At 43.5% G+C, this 21,514-nt stretch overlaps 1 protein-coding gene across 2 annotated transcripts in view; it reads left to right on the top strand.

Moving 5' to 3' along the window:
• Positions 1-21,514, top strand: part of RASA3 (RAS p21 protein activator 3) — a 266,350-nt gene that overhangs the window by 59,292 nt on the left and 185,544 nt on the right. Inside the window, exon 1 of one of the 2 annotated variants that reach the window (XM_048856250.2) lies at positions 9,889-10,070. The exons of the other annotated variant lie outside the window; for it this stretch is intronic. Coding sequence (XP_048712207.1) covers positions 10,016-10,070 — 55 coding nt within the window. The 5' untranslated portion in view covers positions 9,889-10,015. Of the gene's footprint in view, positions 1-9,888; positions 10,071-21,514 lie in introns of those variants that run through there. 2 annotated transcript variants of the gene reach the window in all.

Raw genomic sequence — 21,514 nt, 5'->3', positions numbered from 1 at the left:
AGAATACTGTGGGACACCATATCAAAAGCTTTGCTAAAGTCAAGGAATAACAGATCCACTGCTTTCCCCTCATCCACAGAGCCAGTTATCTCGTCATAGAAGGCAATTAGATGAGTCAGACATGACTTGCCCTTGGTGAATCCATGCTGACTGTTCCTGATCACTTTCCTCTCCTTTTACTGCTTCAGAATTGATTCTTTGAAGACCTGCTCCATGATTTTTCCAGGGACTGAGGTGAGGCTGACTGGCCTGTTGTTCCCCGGATCCTCCTTCTTTCCTTTTTTAAAGATGGGCACTTCATTAGCCTTTTTTCCAGTCATCCAGGACCTCCCCCAATTGCCATGAGTTTTCAAAGATAATGGCCAATGGCTCTGCAATCACATCCGCCAACTCCTTTGGCACTCTCGGATGCAGCACATTCGGCCCCATGGACTTGTGCTCGTCCAGTTTTTCTAAATAGTCCTGAACCACTTCTTTCTCCACAGAGGGCTGGTCGCCTTCTTCCCATGCTGTGCTGCCCAGTGCAGTAGTCTGGGGGCTGACCTTGTTTGTGAAGACAGAGGCAAAAAAAGCATTGAGTACTTCAGCTTTTTCCACGTCCTCTGTCACTAGGTTGCCTCCCTCATTCAGTAAGGGGCCCACACTTCCCTTGCCTTTCTTCTTGTTGCTAACACACCTGAAGAAACCCTTCTTGTTACTCTTAACATCTCTTGCTAGCTGCAATTCCAGATGTGATTTGGCCTTCCTGATTTCACTCCTGCATGCCTGAGCAATATTTTTATACTCCCCGGTCGTTTGTCCAATCTTCCACTTCTTGTAAGCTTCTTTTTTTGAGTTTAAGATCAGCAAGGATTTCACCGTTAAGCCAAGCTGGTCGCCCGCCATATTTACTATTCTTTCTACACATCGGGATGGTTTGTTCCTGTAACCTCAATAAGGATTCTTTAAAATACAGCCAGCTCTCCTGGACTCCTTTCCCCCTCATGTTATTCTCCCAGGGGATCCTGCCCATCAGTTCCCTGAGGGAGTCAAAGTCTGCTTTTCTGAAGTCCAGGGTCCGTATTCTGCTGCTCTCCTTTCTTCCTTGTGTCAGGATCCTGAACTCGACCATCTCATGGTCACTGCCTCCCAGGTTCCCATCCACTTTTGCTTCCCCTACTAATTCTTCCCTATTTGTGAGCAGCAGGTCAAGAAGAGCTCTGCCCCTGTTGGTTCCTCCAAGACTTGCACCAGGAAATTGTCCCCTACACTTTCCAAAAACTTCCTGGATTCTCTGTGCACTGCTGTATTGCTCTCCCAGCCTTCAATATCAGGGTGATTGAAGTCTCCCATGAGAACCAGGGCCTCCGATCTAGTAACTTCTGTGAGTTGAAGAAAGCCTTGTCCACCTCATCCCCCTGGCCCGGTGGTCTATAGCAGACTCCCACCATGACATCACCCTTGTTGCTCACACTTCTAAACTTAATCCAGAGACTCTCAGATTTTTCTGCAGTTTCATACTGGAGCTCAGAGCAGTCATACTGCTCTCTTACATACAATGCAACTCCCTGACCTTTTCTGCCCTGCCTGTCCTTCCTGAATAGTTTATATCCATCCATGACAGTACTCCAGTCATGTGAGTTATCCCACCGAGTCTCTGTTATTCCAATCACTTCATAATTCCTTGACTGTGCCAGGACTTCCAGTTCTCCCTGCTTGTTTCCCAGGTTTCTTGCATTTGTGTATAGGCACTTAAGATAACTCGCTGATCGTCCCACTTTCTCAGTATGAGGCAGGAGTCCTCCCCTCTTGCGCTCTCCTGCTCGTGCTTCCTCCTGGTATCCCACTTCCCCACTTATCTCAGGGCTTTGGTCTTCTTCTCCCGGTGACCTTAAAAGAGCAACTTACGTACTTCGGGTGTTTTTTTTTTTACAATGTATTTATAACCTATTTAAATTATATTTGAGTTTGGGCACTGAGAGGAGGAAAGGAAGGCTTTAGAAATCTTTACTTAAATTCTCACCCACCTTCCTAGTTTGGGAAACTGTTATAATCTGAATGAAGACAACAATATAGAAGAAAATCAGCGAGTTCAGGTGGGACCAGAGGACTTTCCTCTCCATCTTATCTCTATCCCATTCCCAGAATGTCCATGTATGATATTTATTTATAGCCTTCACTAACATCCCTCTCCGTGACCAGCTGCTGAAAGTACTGCTCAGTACTAGATGGACCGCACTATCCCCCAATTCTCCTTGATTCTTAGAAGAAAAAACAATTGAGGTCTGTCACAATCAGGTGTATTTTGTGCAAAGTTCAGTCCCTGTATCCATCCAGACCCTGGACAATCAGCTGAGACCATCAAGAAGGGAGGCTGTTTGTTCCAGTTGTTGTTTTGTGTGACATGGACATTCATCACAAAGAACAGGACAGAGCACCTGAGCTCTTGTCACATAGGTCACTGAATAGATGGAAGACAGTAATTTTTGCACTGTCACACTGCAAGTGGCCCTTTAAGGGCAGATGGGACCAACCACACCTGTGCCATAATTAATTAGCTGCTTGCTAGCCTGAGGGTGGGACTAAGGAGTGTCAGGTGATATCGTAATGGTCACCTGGGATTTATAAAAGGACTGAGAGATCAGTCTGGAAGTTGGAAACATAGGGAGTGGCCAGGCTCTTGTGGAAGGTCCTGAGTCCAGGTCTAATAAGTGTATTCCAGGGGAACCAGCCTGGCTCCCCATAGTATTGTGTCAGAGCAGGGCAAAGACTCAGAACAGGCTTTGTTCCCAGCCCCTGAGGGTGGGCTGAAGAGAAGTCCCAAAGGGCAGAGGAACCTTTTTTGTTTGGGACTTCTTAAGTGGCACTTTTGCTACCCCAGAAGGGGTTAAGTTTGGTTTATGACTTGGTTGGAGGGCTAAGCCACATCTTCAGCACAGACTGGTGTGTGAAGAGCTGAGCAGACCAGGATGGAAACTGTGGCAGAGAATGCTGACAGTGTGATGCTTAGCCAGCAGGGGCTCCTATGGGGTGCCAGGGCCTGTGACATGGTCACTACAAACTGGTTAGCTTTTAACTGGTGCCCTAGAAGCTCCACATTCTTTTATTCCCTGTTCCTTCCAGTGATCCAGAAATACTGTCTTGTAAGCAAAATACTTTGCTTTCTATGATTTCATCTAATGGAAACAGAGAATGACTAACAAATGAAAATGAAAACAGTGGGGCATGGAGTGCCTGTTATGGGGAAAGTCAGATATTAAAGATGAAATATTTTAGTTATGCATCAAGAAAAAGTGGAGATAATGTTGTGAACAGACTGATATGATACACAGGAGTACGCTGATGGAAAACTGCAAGGAGTGGCTGAGCAACAGCAAACCAGACTACACAAGACCCAAGTAATGGCAACTGGTAGATTATGGTGTGATGAACCATGAAATCTTCATGAATCGGAATGTAAGAAGGTGATAGTTTCTCTTAAATGCTGAAAAGTAATTAACATGCTTTTTGTCCAACCTGTCGTCTTACAACTATTATTAATGGACTCAATAGATCTTTTGACAATTTCTTCTTCTGGTAGCTGGGACATTGGATTTAGATTTAAGAGATCTGGGTTCAAATGCTAGTTGTGCCACAGACTTCCAGTGAGCTTGGGCAAGTCACCTATATCCAGATCCACAAAGCTTATGCTCAAATAAATTGGTTAGTCTCTAAGGTGCCACTAGTACTCTTTTTCTTTTTGCGAATACAGACTAACACGGCTGCTATTCTGAAAGGTAGTTAGGTACTGAAGTCCCCATTTTAGGCACCACTGCAATCCTCAAAACTGACTGCTGTCTAACCCTATAGATGCCTTAGTTCACTCAGCATCTATTCTAAATGTTTGCTTCAGCAGTACTGGAACAGTTTGTATAGTGGGGGTCCTGAGAGCCATTGAACCAAACTGTAAACCCTGGATATAATGGAAACCACCTCAAGCCAGGGAGTGTAGCAGCAGCACCAGCATCTATGGTTTGCTGTAAAATTTCTCTCAGTTCCTGTGTTTCTGCCTCTGGGAATGTACACTGCTCCCTCGCTCTAGGAGGCTGGATGCCTATCTCTTATTTATGCCTCACTGCGATCCACAAACTGGGGGAAGATAGACAGCCTCAAAACACAGAGAAAGAGAGAGAGACACTCTCTCTCTAGCTTGGCATATAGGATACCCAGCTGGGAGATAGGAGACCCAGGATCCAGTCCCCCTGCTCTAATGACTCTTCAGCTATTTAGACACAGAGGAACAGCTTAAGCAGGAGAGACCGAGGGAGCCCCACATCAGATTATCCCATAGCTCAGAGGTTACAGCACTCTTCTGAGTGCTGGGAAGCCCCTGTTCAAATTCTTTCCCCTTCAGGCAGGTCTTCCATACCCCAGGTGACTGCTCTAACCCCCTGGACTAAGGCTGGCTTGGCAGAATTCACTTTTTATTTTTATTTTATAATTTAGTCAGCTTTTATTATTTTAAAGATTTTTTTCTATTTTTATTTTTCCAGGGGAGGGGAGTGGGGTTGGGGTGAGGACAGTGCTGATGGTGAGGCTGCAGGGGCTCCCAAGACACCAGGATGCAAGGTATGGGGGAGGCCAGGGTCATCCTGGCCCAACAAAGCACATCCACCCAGTCAGGACTCTACAGAGGAGGAAACCCTGGTTGTGGGGGATGCCACCTTGCTGCCTTAACAGTTCCTGCCTGGGGACAGTTCCCATGCTCCTGGCTGGTGAGTGAGCAAGCAGGGTTGTTACAGTGAGCTGCAGAGGGCTCCCTGCACAACTGCAGGGTCAATGACTCCTGATCCCTGCGGGCACAAGGTGTGGGGAAGGCTGTGGTCCTGGCCCAGCAGAGCACAGACTCCCGGCCAGGGCTAGGAGGATGAGAAGCCTGACTGAAGGGGAGGCCACCTTGAAGCTGAATGGCTCCTGCTGCTGCTGCACTACTTCCCCTCCTCTTTGCAGCCTGAATAGGGGTTTCTGCTCTGCTGGGCCAGGACCACAGCTTTCCCTGCATCTTGTGCCTGCAGGGATGAGGTGGCACCAGCCCTGAGGCAGTGCAGGGAGCCTTCTCCAGCTTCGCTGTCACGGACCTGCTGCCTCACTCCCATGAGAGTGGGTCTGCAGAGGTGTCCCTATGCTGCCTCAGAGCTAGTGATACCTGATCCCTGCAGACAAGCTGACTGTTACCAACTGATCCCTTTTTTTCCCCATCAATTTCAGCAGACACACCAAAATCAACATATATCAGCAGTTACTGATTAAAAGCAAATCCCGCCAAGCCTAGCTAAAAAATTCTAAGGTGGCACCAGCACCACCTTCTCTCATTTTGTGTACAGTCAGGCAGGTGTCTAACTCATTCTCATGAGAAACAACATAGGCCATGTGACTCCACAAGACTGGTTCCTGTTTGGTGATCACTGGCGGAGATAGGTACTTGCCTGCAGACCAGACTTAGAAGCCCAACTCCCTGAGGCAGTGGGGTTTAGGACACACCCCTCTTGTTGGCATCTCCCATTGACTAGTTTAGGTGGGCAACCACCTAGTGTCCTGGCTCTTGTCAATCCCATTCCCAGGTGCCTATCTTCCCCCCACAGGAAGCCTAGGCACCTAACTCAGACTTTGTGGATTGCAGTGTTGTTTTGTGATTTTTCTAAAGTTAGGCATTGTGACAGTGTTGCCACGCAAAAGCCCCTTTGTGGATATTGGGCTTAAGGTGTCTGAATAATCTCCTTTTAACGTTATAAACACGGGGACAAATACTTCCCTACCTCACAAGAGCACTGAGGATAAATTTGCTGTAGAGGGACTGCATGTGTTGTCCCTCCCTCTAAGCAGTAACTTCATCTCCTGAGCATTATTTTTTGTTCCGTTGTTGTGGCTAGGGATTAATTTTTGGCATGGTGTAACAGGCTGGCAGTATTTGCCCAAGATACCCACCCTGTTAGCAGTTACACTGATCCTCTTGGAAATGTTAAGTGAGTTCTGATGACTCACTATCTCAGTGTAAAAAAAAAAAAAAAAAAACAGGGTTTTTTTGTGTTAGCTTGAGATGGCTCTTCTGATGTAAAATCCTAGTGGAAACCAGACTCAGTGCAGTTAGCGGAGGTCACACTACACTCCTAGTGGGGCTGATGTAAAAAAGGTATGCTTTTACAGAAAAGCCACAGCCGTTGTTGGCAGGTAGCTTCTTACCCCACCTGGAAATGAAGGAGGTAGGAGTAGTAGTGACTGTCTACAAAAATAATAAAAGGTAACTACAGGGTGAGCTGTCTGGGAAGTGGGACCCTAGGGACAGCCAATGTTTCAGAGAAGATTTGAGCTGAACTTAATTGACTTATTGTTAATGTATATGGTAAGAAAAATCAAATCCAGGAAGAGGGTGGCTTTGGACTCTTAATGTTTGAGAAGGCTGGGGGATATGGCTGATTATACAGGGGTTAGTTGATTATATTGCATTCTCTGCAACAGGCTGATTATTTTCATGAACAGCTCTGCCTGCTGTAGAGCCAATGTCCATGGCCTTTAGCTGGCTGTGTGGTTTGGAAACTCATGGATTCTTTGGGATTGAGAAGGCCCTAGCAGAAGTATATACACTCATCACAGTTGGATCATAATCTTAAATAGGGGTGGAGTAGTATAGTTAATATTCAGAATATTAATGTTTTAAAATATTTTTATGGAAAAAAGTGGGTTTTCTGCATGCATGTTTGTAATGTTTATGTTCTGACTACAGAACATCAAGCATTGATAGCACTTTGGAAGGGGAAATGTCTTTGCAATATACCAAGCAGACTGTTCCATGTAAGGCTCAAGCAGCCCCAAAACTCCTATGGTGTGGCAGAGGATAAAGGAGGCCTGTTTGTTCCCTCCAATTTTTAATAGTTTGCTGACTGTGCAGTAGAGCTTTATTTTAAGCATTCCAGCTCTAGTGGGAGCTAGTATAAACTGGCAAATAGATGATGGTGTTGAGTATTTTGACTACTAATAACTGCAAGTAGCTTTTCTTTTCTCTGTATTTCACAGAAGACCACAGGTGGGTACAGACTTGTTGTGGCACAAAAGCTCAGGGCCAAGTCATTCCCTCAGTGATCCTGTGTAACTCATTTCAATTCAATGGGGTTGCATGGATGAAAATGACAGCAGAATTTGGCCCCATAACTCTATGTAAGAACAGAGTAATGCTAAGCAAACCAAAGCCTATATGAATTGAACCGTACCGTAGTGGCACTACTGACACCTCTGGTCCTTTCTGGCACAACAGGGAAATACTAGAGGAGTGAATCCGAAACCACTCCTTTTTCCATCACAAGAATTAGCATTCTAAACCAGACTTAAGGCCTAGGCCTGCAAAGGCGATTATTTATTTTGTGAAATTCCTAGACGTGGGAGATGTATCAAAACTATGAAGTGAGGCTAAATATATTATGACACTATTTTCAAGTAGTAGTATGCCAACCACAGAAAGAAAGAGAGAGGGAGAGGTATAATGCATTCTTTGAGGCTGGAATATTATTTAAAGTATACAGCAAGGAAACAGGTTTCTTTAACTTGGTGTTTTCTATAGTACCTTTTACTGGGATATAGAGGGAATTTCCCCTATTGCTAATAAATAACCATGCAAAGGTAACAAGAGTGTCTTTTGTATGAGATTTAAAAACCCAAGGTCCTTTCTGCTTGGTGTGAATGTTAAAAATCTCATAGCACTTTGGATAAGAGGAGAAGTTTGTCTATTTGCTTGTGGTCAAAATTTCCATATGTCTCTCACAGAATGCTGTGTACCAGTTGGTTGCTGCTATTGATTGGAGAAGTGGCTGCATTTCAGTGTTGCTAAAAGTATTTTGTGCTATAATATGCTTGAAGTAGAGAGATAAGGGAGTTAGGCAAACAGCTGCTCCAAACTGTGTGTTCCCCTTTGAGTCCATGGGACTAAAATGATTAACCCATTGCAAGTTTAAGCCTTTTTAAGTTCTAAAGGGAGGATTTTGTAAAGCACCGTTGGGATTCTTAAGGACAAAAGGTGCTAGATAAATGTAAATGATTATATCACTAAGTGACAGGTGTCGTTTGGCTGCACAGACAACAAGAGCTGAATCAGTCAGCCAACAATTCCCTAAAATAATCTTTACCTCTTTTTTCAGTCTCTGAACTTGTCAATTTCCTCTTGGAATCTGCATCATACCTGCTTAAAGTGCAAAATTGAAAAGCCTGAGAGATTTTTCCTCTTACCTGCCCCTCTACTCCTATTACAGCTCCTGACTGTTTCTACTTGCCGTTTAAAAATATTGACCTCTAATACATATTTTTAAAAAACAAGAAAATGAATATATTTTTCCAATAAGACCTCAAGCACTTGATGGGACTGACTCACCATGTTCTTCACAGCCTGTTTGAACGATTGTTGTTCCTCCTCCACAAGCTTCCTGCCTCAAGTGAGAGTGACAGTGACTGCCTTTGGGATTTTTCTTTTGCTTTCTTCCTGCTATCCTTCTGTAGCCTCCCACCTATCCACTAGCTTCTTTATGTGTGCTCAGGCTCTCCTCCTTCACCAGTTCTTTCTTCCCTACCTCTTTTTTCCCCTCACTTCTGAAGCGTATGGCTAGAATGAGGAGCTTAGCATCAACAGAGCCAGCTTTGGCATTTGGGGGGAAGGCCTACACAACAGCATTTTGCTGCCCTTCGCAAATGTAGCTGACTCCTGTCCACCAAGATCACACCACTCTGCCTAAGGCTCTTGGAAGGTTAGTGAGGGTTTTTTTTGCAATACAATTGCAATAAATTAAACTCATTCATTTTACATTTAAAAGTGTGTGTGTGTAATCTTTAGGTTGCTCCAGGCGGCTGCTACAGAAGTGGAACCCAGCTGGTTGAGTTGTTCCCTTCAGCTCTGGCAATTAGATTATACTTTGAAAGGCAACATTTGCACTGAAAAGGACTAGAAACTTTTCTATTAAATCTTTTATACTTCTTTCTCTAAATCCAGGAGAGATGCTGCAGCTGTTGGCTTTATGAAGCCCAACGCTTAGCTTCGAGCACTGATGTGGGTTGTGTTTCTTGGTCTGGTTTCACACATGATCATGCGAGCATTGAAGCTTGAGCTTCCTGCTGTACCCATGCGGTCAGGCAGAGTGGGATTTGCTGAGGACCAAACTGAGCAAAGAAACAATGTTTGGTAGCTTGCAGGTGGGCGTGACTGTGATCTGGTTAATGAGATAGGATGGGGGTTCCTCCGCCTTTGTTTGAAGGCTGGGTTTTAACCTGGGATCTGTGAACAGGCCGTGGAGGGGTTTCACAGTCAGGTCACCCTGCCTTTCTTTATGGCTAGATGGGCGAGAGATCTGAATGCTTTTTTTTCTATTGTAGCGGGGGATGAAGATTGAGAACAACTGCTCTGTATTATGTAGTACTAGGCACTAGGGGAGGGAGGATCCTGTGTTAGATGGACCGCTGGTCAGATCCAGTGGGGAGCTTCCTACCTGGCGTGCACTTGGGAAGAGTAACAAACTCTGGGTGCCCTCCCGAGCTGTCCAGTTCCCCCTCACATCGGTGGCTCCTTTTCACAGCTGGGGTACTACGCTCACCTTGCTTAGGGCCGAGATCGTGGCGGCAGTGCCGCGGGGGGGGGGGGGGCTGGAGTAGGGTCTCCCGGCTGGTAGCGGCGCCCTTCTCCTAGCCCAGGAGGCCCTGGCCCGGCCCCGCTCGCCAGCTGTTCAGGGCTGTAACACTCTCGCTGTCTCTCGTTCTCGCCCAATAGGGAGCGGCCCGCCCGAGGAGGCCCAATGAGCGGCGCGGCCGGGCGCTCCGCTAACCAATGGGGCGGCGGCTGCGGGGGCGGTGCTGGTGTCCGCGAGCCGAGCCAGCAGCAGCAGCAGCGGCCGCGGGCGGGGGCTGCGCAGTGTGCTCGCCCGCCGGAGCCGCACAGCCAGCCTCCGACCCACCGCCCTCCTCCCGTCTGTGCCTTCTCCGCGGTGGAGGAGCTTGAGCGCTGCTGGGAGCCAGGCTCGGCGGCACCATGGCCGTGGAGGAAGAGGGGCTCCGGGTGTTCCAGAGCGTCAGGATTAAGATAGGTAAGAGCAGGAGACGGGAGCGTCCCCGGCCGCCAACAAAGGGCGCGAGGGGGGCTCCCTGCAGCCTTGGCGTGGGCTCTGGGGCCGCGGGGCTGCAGCCCGGCGCGCCTGCAGCCGAAGTGCCGGTACCTCCTTGCCCTGGGGGCGACAGTGCAGTGAGGCTCGTCTGCCCTCACCCCAGCCCCGTAGCCCGGCCGCCCGCCTCCCTCCCTCCCTCTCCCTCTCTCTCCCTCTAAAGCGACTGCTGAGGAGGCAGCAGCCGCCTAGCTAGGCACTGTGGGGTCCCGTTGCCTTTTACAGCAGCTGCGCTGCCTCATCCCTCCTAGCCGGGGCAGCTCTACACGTAGAGCGCTCTTCAGCCTGCCCAGCAGCTGCCCTGGCTGCTGCTTGTCCCTCCTGAAGTTTCTTCGCAAAGTCTCCGCCTCAGAGGGGCGATGGATGCTGAGGAGGACGCTAGGGGTCTGTCCTGCCTGAAATGGGTTGGGTTGTTCCTTAAGATCGTGCAAAAACATCCCGACTAGAAACTGACCAGCTGCAGTAGCATCTTTGCCAGTTACAGTTAGAAACTAAATAGCCTATCCTTGGACTTGTCTTTCAAACGCGCTCTTCCCCACCCCGCGCGTGTGAACGCATTGGGCATGGAGGATGCAAATCTCTGTTTCTTTTAGATTCCTAGTCTCATTAGTATTGATGACAGATTATGTAATAGGATGGAAGAACAACCTGGGTCATTATCTGCGTGAGCCCCAGGACTTGATTTTTGCTAAATTACACTGAAGAGATTTGAAGACTAACAAAGCCACTCATCAGTTTTGTGCATCGTTTGCTAAAACCGATGTGGAAAAATAGAAGGGCATAAAATTATTAGCAGTAGGTTCAATTTTAATAAGATTTTCATACATCTAATATTGCTACAGTCTCATGAACTGGAAAGTAAGCTATTGCTATGTGGTTGTTGCAGAAGGTAGCTCACTTTGTTTTAGAGATGCATTACTATTTTAGCTGCTGAGTGATTTCCAGACCACATTATTAGAAAGTAAGCGACAGATGTCACTGTGTTGTAGATTAAAACTCTCTCTGGTGGTGTTTTGAGTGTGCAGGGCTGTTGGGAAATCCCTTGTTTCCTTAACAGAATAAACCCACTTCATTTTGAAGGGGAACACTTTGTTTTGCTTTCCCTCCCCCCCCCCCCCCCCCACTATTTGGGGCAGTTGGGAGTTTGAAAGGAAGCTAAGGTGCCTAACTCCCACTGAGGGCTAAGAGAGTTGGATGCTTAGCTCCTTTTTGTGCTTTTGAAAATCCTTGACATGTTGATACTCCTAAAAGCAACTTCATGCCTACCAACTGTAATGCAGGATAAAGTAAAACAAGTTAGAGAGTAAATCTCATTACTCAGGTAACACAATGGTATTTCAAGGAGGTGGCAACATGTTAATGTGCTGTTGGGATCCTTCCCTCATTAATCCAGTTACGCAGTAGCTTAGAAAATAAAAAAAATTGGCACCACTGAAATAAAATGTTACGGTAACATGAATTAGAAGTTATTTACATTATGTATGTGACTCCATCCAGAAAAGCTTATCAATGGGTCTATATAGTATGGCAGGGTGAGACTGGCTTTCAAGTTCCTTTGAAGGAGAGAGAGAAAAAATCAGCTGTTTAATGTCTTGTTGTGGTAGGTGTATTAAAGGAGGAATTCATGGAATAGCAATATGTTGTAACTAAAGTAGTAGTAGTAACAGAAGAATTTCTATCTACCATTTTGCATGTAATAAAAACCACTGCAAGTAGTATAGCATTGACTGGCATTCACTGAAGGGAGTAATGTGATGGTGTCATAAGTAATTGACTGACGTAATTGAAATATGTCTGAGTGACAGAGAAGATACAATTTAGCAACAACAGCAAAAGGTTTGAGATTAATCTGACCAAAACATCTGCTAAGATTAATCCCCTTTCAGAATTTAATATCCGAACCCTTATTAGAGTAATTTTTGATTGATACTCAATACTAGAGTAGTGATTTGTGGCCACTTATGTATAGTCATACTACAGTGAGAAAACTGTATCTGTGTCATTGACACTAGAATGCCTAACCTTTTGTTCCTAAAATAAAGTTCTTTTATCTGATGTGGTAAGAGTAACTCCAATAGTTCAGGTAGCAGAGCGGATTGGTATGCACATGAGATTTGACTTTTTAATCCAGTAGAGGGCAATGGTAAATGTATGCAGGAACCAATTTGTTCCTTCTGTCATTTAGTAGTAGTAGTAATGTATTTGAAATCATATTAATCAACTTTCATGGCAAGAGTTTCTAAACAAATGCTTGTATAACAGGTTTTGTTTAAATGTTAAACACTTCTGGGACTTAAGTATGTTCTCACAGAGGTGAAAGTCATGTCAGCAAAACAGAGGTGGCAGGATAATTGCAGTTTCTGAACTGACTGAAAAAAATTGGCATGTTGATGTTGTCTCAGTTCTGTTTAGTAGGTCTTGTGAAGTGGTTGTGACCTGCATAATTTTGCCTAGATGCTTTAGAGTTCCTACTTTCCATCTCAAAAGTGGAACAAATAGTCCTTATGTGCACCCAGAAGAAATAATAATTGGTACCTGCATTGCACTCAGTCTTCATGAAGGCTTGGAATATTTTTCAGATATCTACAAGCTAGAGGTAGACATGAAAGAGGAAATGAGAGGCAAGTAGCCACAATCCACTTCTATCAGCCTTTAGGAGTGGAAATCTCTTCATATCTATCCATCATGAGGTTTTTGTGCCCATCACTAGTATCCAAGTGCCTTTCCGTGGTTGGATTTGTTTACATTTTTTTTGATATATATAAAAAAATAATTCATGGTGAGAAAAGCTCTGTCGTCATGCTCTAGAACTGATCCAGAGTCTGATCACTTTTAATCTTCTTTGGAAATTCATTCCTAAGCCAAATTTCTTTGACCAAATCACTTAGTACTTGGTCTGGTGATCTGTATTGTCCCAGAGGAGCACTTCTGTCCTGTCATGTCATGGATGGAGAAATGGTCACATACAGCAGGGTCCTGACCTGCTGAGGACACTGAATGCCTTGAAGTAGCAATGGAAGTGGATTGTGAGATGGACTTGTGGTCGGGTGCTTGTGAATCACCATGGGCAGATCTTGTCCGGGAGGAAGAAGTTGCGTCCCCTAGGAAGCTGCAGATGGAAGAAAGCATTAGTGACACAAAATGTCAGCTGATTGTCCAGGATCAATGATTGAGTTTAATGAACAGGACCACTTCAAGCCAAGTGGGGTGTGATGTCTTAGTTCTTTACAATGTTTCCCTATTCTGAAGAGGATCATGCTGGTCTTGTCTTGATTCAGCTTGAGCCAGTTCCTCTCTCTTTAGGACTTAATCTTGTGTGGACTTTGTGACATTCTTGTGATTGCATTGTTTGCATCTGTTGAGAATGATTTTCTTCTGTTTCCATGGCTGGCATATCATGAGCAGTGCAGCTGATTCTACAGATGATATCCTGTAGATATTGAGGAGGAGATACAATGAGGTGGATTCCTTTGCGAAACTATGGGTGAGAGCTTTTGGGAAAGAGGAGATATCACTGCACTAACTCTCCTTTTTGTGGTCCTCTCCATTGGAAGAACTCGGTGCCAGTCTGCTTTTGCTCATGGTTCCCCCATGATTAGAATAAAATCATTTTTACAAGAAAGCAGCATATGGACAGAAATAAAAGGGTATTCATCGCCTTTGCTAAATATTTCCCTTCAAGGTCTGATTGTGTTTGGAGTTATTTGGCTATTTTTTACAGAAACTGTATTTTCACATTGTCCATCTTTCTTCATTGAAAATTATTTTTTTTACAGGAATCTCTCATACATAAACAAAACAATGTGTCTTGTAAGACTAAACAAATGCTTCCTGTAAGATTGCTACTTTGAGGAAGTGTGCTGCTCTGATATTTCCATGAGTCAGGGTTTCAGAACCTGAAAGGAAACAACATAAGACTTGTGGCAGACGATTGGCTGGAAAAACTACAAAGAGAGTGCTTCTGCTTGGCAACATAGTTACTGTTAATAATACTTATGCTCTACTTAATTGCTACCCTTTTCTCTCCTTTGACTTGTGTCATTTTACTACTTAACAAGTTTAACCTTTCAATTACAGAAATAAAAGCAAAGTACATATTTAGCACATTCAGCATTTCTACAATGGAAAGCTATAACCTGGGTAATGGGAAAGAACAAATCCTACACTGCAGGAATTACAGAGCTGTGTTATGATGGAAGTTAGATTACACAATCGTAGTGGACCCTTTTGGCCTTAAAATCTATTAACTTTGGATTTAGTAAAATACCTTAAATCTTGCACTGTTATATCCAGGAAAGTAAAATGTATGCTATTCTCTTGATAGCATAAAACTTAGTGCTTTTGAGTGAGTGTTCAAAAATCATGCGTAATAAAATGGAGTTCTTAGTTGACTATGCTTTTATCTGTAGGTTCAGATGTTGAGATTAGTCCTCCAGTACTTCTAGAAACAGCCCCACAGATATCAATCTCTTGTGAGAGGGTGGATGGATTGGGAGTCATTTGGAAGTCATGAGTGAAATAAGACTGGTTTCAGAACATAACTCACGTGGGTGATTTCATTGTGTAACTTGGTATAGATGATATATCCAGCTCGGTAGGGAGTTAAAACTGAAACCAAAGAATGTTATAGTGCTCTTACCATGCCTGACTTTATATTAGCAATTGTCAGGAATACTGTAATGCACTCGTACTGTAGAAATGGAGAAGGGAAGTAGCATTTTAGAAATTATGCATTATGTAGTACGTTATGTATGAAATGGGTAATTGTGGAAATCGACTAAATCTGTAAACAGAGCAGTGATACAATGAGTGCAGAAACATTGGATTAAACATTTTCTCAGCGAGTCGCTTTTTTCCTTAATCTATGCTTTAAAATGATTACTGTGAAAAATACATACTGTAAAATATGTCAAGGGGTGGGGGAGAAGAATGATTGATTTATTGATAAGCTGTTTCAAAATCAGTAGGGCGGCAAATGATGAAACTAGGTGAAGTTAATTGCCTGTCCCCAGATATTTAAGAATTCACAAGATCAGAACCACACTAAAATGTTAAGTACTACTGATGGTGTGTTGGGAAGGGTGGGGGTGGAGTGGTAATTTAAACAGCATTGCTTGTTGTTTGGAATGTTAGTAGTTTATTTAAGATGAGACTGGATAATTTAAGGGGATTCATAGTAGACAGACTTTTTCCATCTCTAACTCACTGATTCAAACCTTGTTCAGCTTGGTAGCCACCACATTTGGTTGCTAACTTGTTGTTCAATGTGCTGTGTGAAAGGAATGGTGGTCAGCCCTCTCCCATGTGAAGAGAGCACTACATACAGTAGGCTGTTCTGACAGATCCATAAGATGGTACAAGGGTTGAATGGATATGGAGAACAAACTACCATCTGACCCTTAAGGATGGCCTCACCACCTGAGGATCGAAGTAAATTATTCAGGCAGCATGGTAAAGACTTTACTCCCGTGGGTTTTTGTCCTTGCTATAAGAATAGCAGAGGATGATAGTCTTTGGGGCTGTCCGTCTTGTACCTTTCATGATTTCTAAATGAACTTAATCACATTTTGTAAAATTATACAGATCCTGCACATGGGAACAAAACCAAATATGGTTCGGTTTCTGGAGGGTGAATTCCTAATAGCCAAGGTTACTAGGTCAAGAAAACTGATTAATTCAGGACAGTAGGGAGTCTGAACATAACTTGCCAGTTTTTTTTCTTCTGGAATTAGCAGACATGCTATCCTTTGATCCCATGGTCATGGTTAACTAATAGTGATTCTCCTTGAGTCTTCAGAAATATAGCTAGGTGACTTCATCTGGAGGTCAGAGCACCTCTGATGGCAAGAGCTCCATGATATGGTACTTGATATCCTAAATCCATGATCATATTCCAGAAAATGCATTTGTCAATTTTATCACTGTACTGAAATAACTTTTTAGGATAGCTTTTATTAGTGGGAAAACAAATATTCTGTTATTGGGGTTATATTGAGCCACAATATTAGCTCCTGTTACTACTTACTGTGTGCCTACAATGGTCTGTTTTAGTATCAGACATAGTAATGCAAATCTCCCTCAAGTTTCATGTGCTAACATGGGGGCTTCTCTCCTAGCTGCTGCACCCAGATTAATAGACTATTCATCCTGGCCACATCCTCTTGGAAGTTTACATTTCCTGTGTGACAGCTAAGGATGGACAGATAAGGACTTGAAATCAGCTGCTGTGTAACATGCGTATTAACGTTATTCTGAGGCTACACAAGAGGATTAAAAATCCTACAAACAGTGCAGGCAGGACATAGTCTCTAGGGCCATATTTGTATTAGATAATTCCTTATATATCATGCTGAGATATAGGAACTATGACAACTGTCTGTTGGATTACTGTTCCCAAATGGTTGGTTGATTACTATTACCAAGTGCAAAAAACCCCAGAAGTAAATGGTGTAACTTTGGTTATAACTTTATCATGCTAACAAAAGAATTTGCATTCTCAGACTTCACATGTTAAGTGATGATTCTCATATAAAAGCAACTTCATAGTTAAGGCTGCAACTATGCCACATTAGAAGATAAATTCCTTTGGCGAAAATAAATGATTGTATGGTGTGAGGTAGGTACATTAAATTAACTTTTATTATTCAATGGTGGGGTCATGGGGCTTTTTTCTTCCTCACTCTGGCCCAGCATTGCTCACTAGGCTATATAAATGATGTTTCTCTGTTAACTGCGTTCTCCTAATTAGATATTTCATGATGGTGATGATGGATACAGCAATTTGTTGATGTACACTCCTCCCCATCCCATTTAAATGCCTGAGAGAGAGATCTGGGCAGAAGTCTGAAACAGGGAAATAAACATTTTTAAGGGGTTTTCAAATATGGTTGGCATTTTACAAGCAACAGCAAAGTACTTATCACAATAACAAGGAATGGAGAGAGAGCCAAAACTTTTAAAAAATATTACTAAAAACTGTCATCTTTTGACTTAGTCCTGACCCTACAGCAAAAATAGAAAGACATACAATTAAAAAAAAACAACCCTAAAAATACTCGTTGATGTGCTATATTGCTAACAGCAGCATAAACAGGCAAATCTCCTAGACCAGGGGTCAGCAACCTTTCAGAAGTGATGTGCCGAGTCTTCATTTATTCACTCTGGTTTAAGGTTTCGCGTGCCAGTAATACATTTTAACGTTTTTAGAAGGTCTCTTTCTATAAGTCTATAATATATAACTAAATTATTGTTGTATGTAAAGTAAATAAGGTTTTTAAAATGTTTAAAAAGCTTCATTTAAAATTAAATTAAAGCTCAGAGCCCCCTGGACTGATGGCCAGAACCCAGGCAGTGTGAGTGCCACTGAAAATCAGCTCGCATGCCATAGGTTGCCTACCCCTGTCCTAGATGTTACAAATGAAAACAAAATGGCATTATAGAATCCTGAAGGGGCCTTAAAACTTCTCCCTCCCCTCTAATTCTCAGGTAAATGAAGGATTGGAGGTCTTACTCAGATCTCATTTACTATTGTAAGTTGGGAATAAACCAATAGAAGTCCATAGTTAACACTGGTGTGAGATCTGAATGGTCTTTGGTGAATTGATGATTACAGCATTTGCTCTCTCAAACCAGTGATATTCAGACTGAGGCTCTTGAGGCTCTTTAATACGTCTCCTACAGCTTTTTGCAGCACATGATATTAAACACGGTGTGATTTAATTATCAACCAATCAGGAAGCTTTTATTATGTTAACCAATTGTAGTTGATAAAATAATACATGGTCAGTCGTTTTGGGGTGTGTGTGTGTGTGTCTAAATAAATATTTTCCCATCATATTGTTGAAATATGAAAATATAGTACTACAGTAAATAAAATAATGAATTCATACTTTTGTGGCTCTCCTGGGTAATGTTGATCGCTAATTTGTCTCCTGAATCACTGAGGTTTGAGTATCACTGTCTTAAAAGGAAGGAAGAAGATTGGTGCTTAATATGACACCCTTACTCTATCTTCCATTCCCTCGTGGAAAGCTTCCCACATGCTGTATGACACTCTAGCTGCAAGACGGTGATATTTCCCAACATCCGGGGAAGTAGCAGAGGTGGTGGAAGTAGAAGTCCTGGAATGAAGGGAGAGGCATGTTACCCGTGCTCAAATTCTAGGAGAGCTCTTGGGGGAGGGAGGGGAAATCAAGATATCAAACGCTTACATTGTTCAAAGGGATCTGGGGGATCATAGTGGATCACAAGCTAAATATGAGTCAACAGTGTAACACTGTTGCAAAAAAGGCGAACATCATTCTGGGATATATTAGCAGGAGTGTTTTAAGCAAGACATGTGAAGTAATTCTTCCGCTCCACTCCGTGCTGATTAGGCTTCAGCTGGAGTATTGTGTCCAGTTCTGGGCGCCACGTTTCAGGAAAGATGTGGACAAATTGGAGAAAGTCCAGAGAAGAACAACAAAAATGATTAAAAGTCTAAAGAACATGACCTATGAGGGAAGATTGAAAAAAAAAATTTGGGTTTGTTTAGTCTGGAAAAGAGAAGATTGGGGGGACACACACAACAGTTTTCAAGTACATAAAAGGTTGTTACAGAGAGGAGGGAGAAGAATTGTTCTTCTTGTCCTATCCTCAGAGGTTAAGAAGCAATGGGCTTAAATTGCAGCAAGGGAGATTTATGTTGGACATTAGGAAAAACTTCCTGTCAGAGTTGTTAAGCACTTGAATAAATTGCCTAGGGGAGGTTGTGCAATTTCCATCATTGGAGATTTTTAAGAGCAGGTTAGACAAACACCTGTCAGGGATGACCGAGATCAGAGGTTCTCAAACTGTGGTCCATGGACCACCAGTGGTCCACGAGCTCCATTCAGGTGATCTGCGGATAGTTCCCTTTAAGGTGTGTGCCGCACACGAGAGAATGAAGGGGCACCCACCTAATTAGCCGAGCCGCGCAGGCGTGGCTCCGCTAATTAGGTGCCTGCACCCTGGAGAAGACCCACATGTAAGGTGTGGTGCTTGCCTTGGGGGGGGATAGGTGGGAGGGGGTGGTGGGAATTTGAGATGCGCAAATCCAAAGTGCTTTACAATAGTTCGCTAACGGTACAAACAACATTTAGAAAGATCATTAAGTGGTCTGCCAAGACCCTCAGCAATTTTCAAGTAGTCTGAGGGGAGAAGAAAAAAATGTTTGCCAACTACTGACCTAAATAATATTTAACCGTGCCATGAGTGCAGGGGATTGGACTAGATGACCTCTCAAGGTCCCTTCCAGCCCTATGATTCTATGATAATGACTTCGGACTCCTAAAACTCAAATGGCAATATTACAGTATTAAGACATGATAGGGTATGTATTAGTGATCTGTTTAATGTCTCAGGGAGGTAAGACATTCCAGACATATGTTAACGAATCACTGTACCATGTGGTATTATGTCTTAATGCTATATTTTAAAACTACTTTCATCCATTTTGTGCTGGTAATCAAGGAGAAGCTTACAGTGGTTTTCAAACTTCATTGCACCACGATCCCCTTCTGACAACAAAAATTACTACATGATCCCAGGAGGGTGGACCAAAGCTTGTGTCCTGCCCAGGACACAAAGCCCAAGTCCCATCATCTTGTGCAGGTGGGCCAAAGCCGAAGCCCAAGGGCTTCAGCCTCTGGTGAGGGGCCTGTAACCTGAGCCCCACCACCCAGGGCTGAAGTTCAAGGCAGTGGAGCTTGGGCCCCACACCCCAGCAAGTCTAACACCAGCCCTGGCGATTCTATTAAAATGGAGTTGCAACCGACTTTGGGGTCCTGACCCACAGTTTGAGAATCACTGGCTTAGCATTTGCTTTCATTATGACAGTAGGCTGTATTTTGTGTGACTGAAGTTGATGAGAAACTTGTACATTCTGAATAGTTTTCTTAACTTTTTCTGCTTTGTACAATACTAGCAATTTACAGGACCTTAGTGCATTTTAAAAAACAACTTAGTCATCAGTTCTTTAATAATGCCTTTAATTTAACATTATGGAGTGGAGATTGATTTTAGGCTCCAGTTATAAGCGTGATTTATTTTCAGCCCACACCTAATTCCCCTTCCCACCCCCGCCCAAAAATAATATCCCTGAAATTTCATATGCCACATCTTCCAATGGCAGAAGTTTTTTGGGGAATTTTGGAAAAGCCTAAGACTTCTAAAGTTATGGTGTTCTGGTAATTCCTGTTGTTCAGTCTTGGATATTTCTGTTTGTGGTTCATCTGATCTTCAGGGACCTCAAGTTCCTAGGCCAAGCCATTTTGAAGTGTTTTTTCCTCAAAGAAAAATGTCATTTAGTATTTATGCAGTTTTTGGAAGAAGATAGTGTGGTTAGTAAAAACAACGAGGAATCCTTGTGGGACCTTAGAGACTAACACATTTATTTGGGCAAAAGCTTTCATGGGCTAGAACCCACTACATCAGATGCATGGAGTGGAAGATACAGGAGCAGTATAAATACATGAAAAGATGTGAATTGCCTTACCAAGTGTGAGGTTAGTCTAACGAGACAATTCAATTGACAGCAGGATACCAAAGGAGGAAAAATAACTTTTGAAATGGTAATAAGAGTGGCCCATTTCAGACCATTGACAAGAAGGTGAGAGTAACAGTTGGGGGAAATTAGGTTTTATAATGACGCAACCGCTCCCAGTCTTTATTCAGGCCTTATCTGATGGTGTCCAGTTTCCAAATTAATTCCAGTTCTGCAGTTTCACGTTGGAGTCAGTTTCTGAAGCTTTTTTGTTGAAGAATTGCCACTTTTAGGTCTGTTATTGAGTGACAAGGGAGATTGAAGTGTTCTCCTACTGGTTTTTGAATGTTATGATTCCTGATGTCAGATTTGTGTCCATTTATTCTTTTGCATAGACACTGTCCGGTTTGGCCACTGTACATGGCAGAGGGGCATTGCTGGCACATGATGGCATATATCACATTGGTAGATGTGCAGGTGAACGAGCCCCTGATGATGTGGCTGATGTGGTTAGGTCCTATGATTGTGTCCCTTGAATAGATAGATACGTGGACAGAGTTGGCAATGGGGTTTGTTGCAGGGTTTGGTTCTTGGGTTGGTGTTTTTGTTGTGTGGTATGTAGTTGCTTGTGAGTATTTGCTTCAGGTTGGGGGGCTGTCTGTACGCGAGGATTGGCTTGTCCCCCAAGGTCTGAGAGAGTGAGGGATAGTCCTTCAGGATACGTTTAGATCCTTGATGATGTGCTAGAGAGGTTTTAGTTGGGGGCTGTAGGTGACTGCTAGTGGCATTCTGTTACTTTCTTTGTTCAGCCTGTCTTGTAGCAGGTGACTTCTGGGTACTCTTCTGGCTCTGTCAATCTGTTTCTTCA

The sequence above is a fragment of the Caretta caretta genome, chromosome 1 (assembly GCF_965140235.1).
Source record: "Caretta caretta isolate rCarCar2 chromosome 1, rCarCar1.hap1, whole genome shotgun sequence".
Lineage (NCBI taxonomy): Eukaryota > Metazoa > Chordata > Testudines > Cheloniidae > Caretta > Caretta caretta.
The sequence above is the reverse complement of the archived record's forward strand: the minus strand, read 5'-3'. Positions and strand labels throughout refer to the sequence as shown.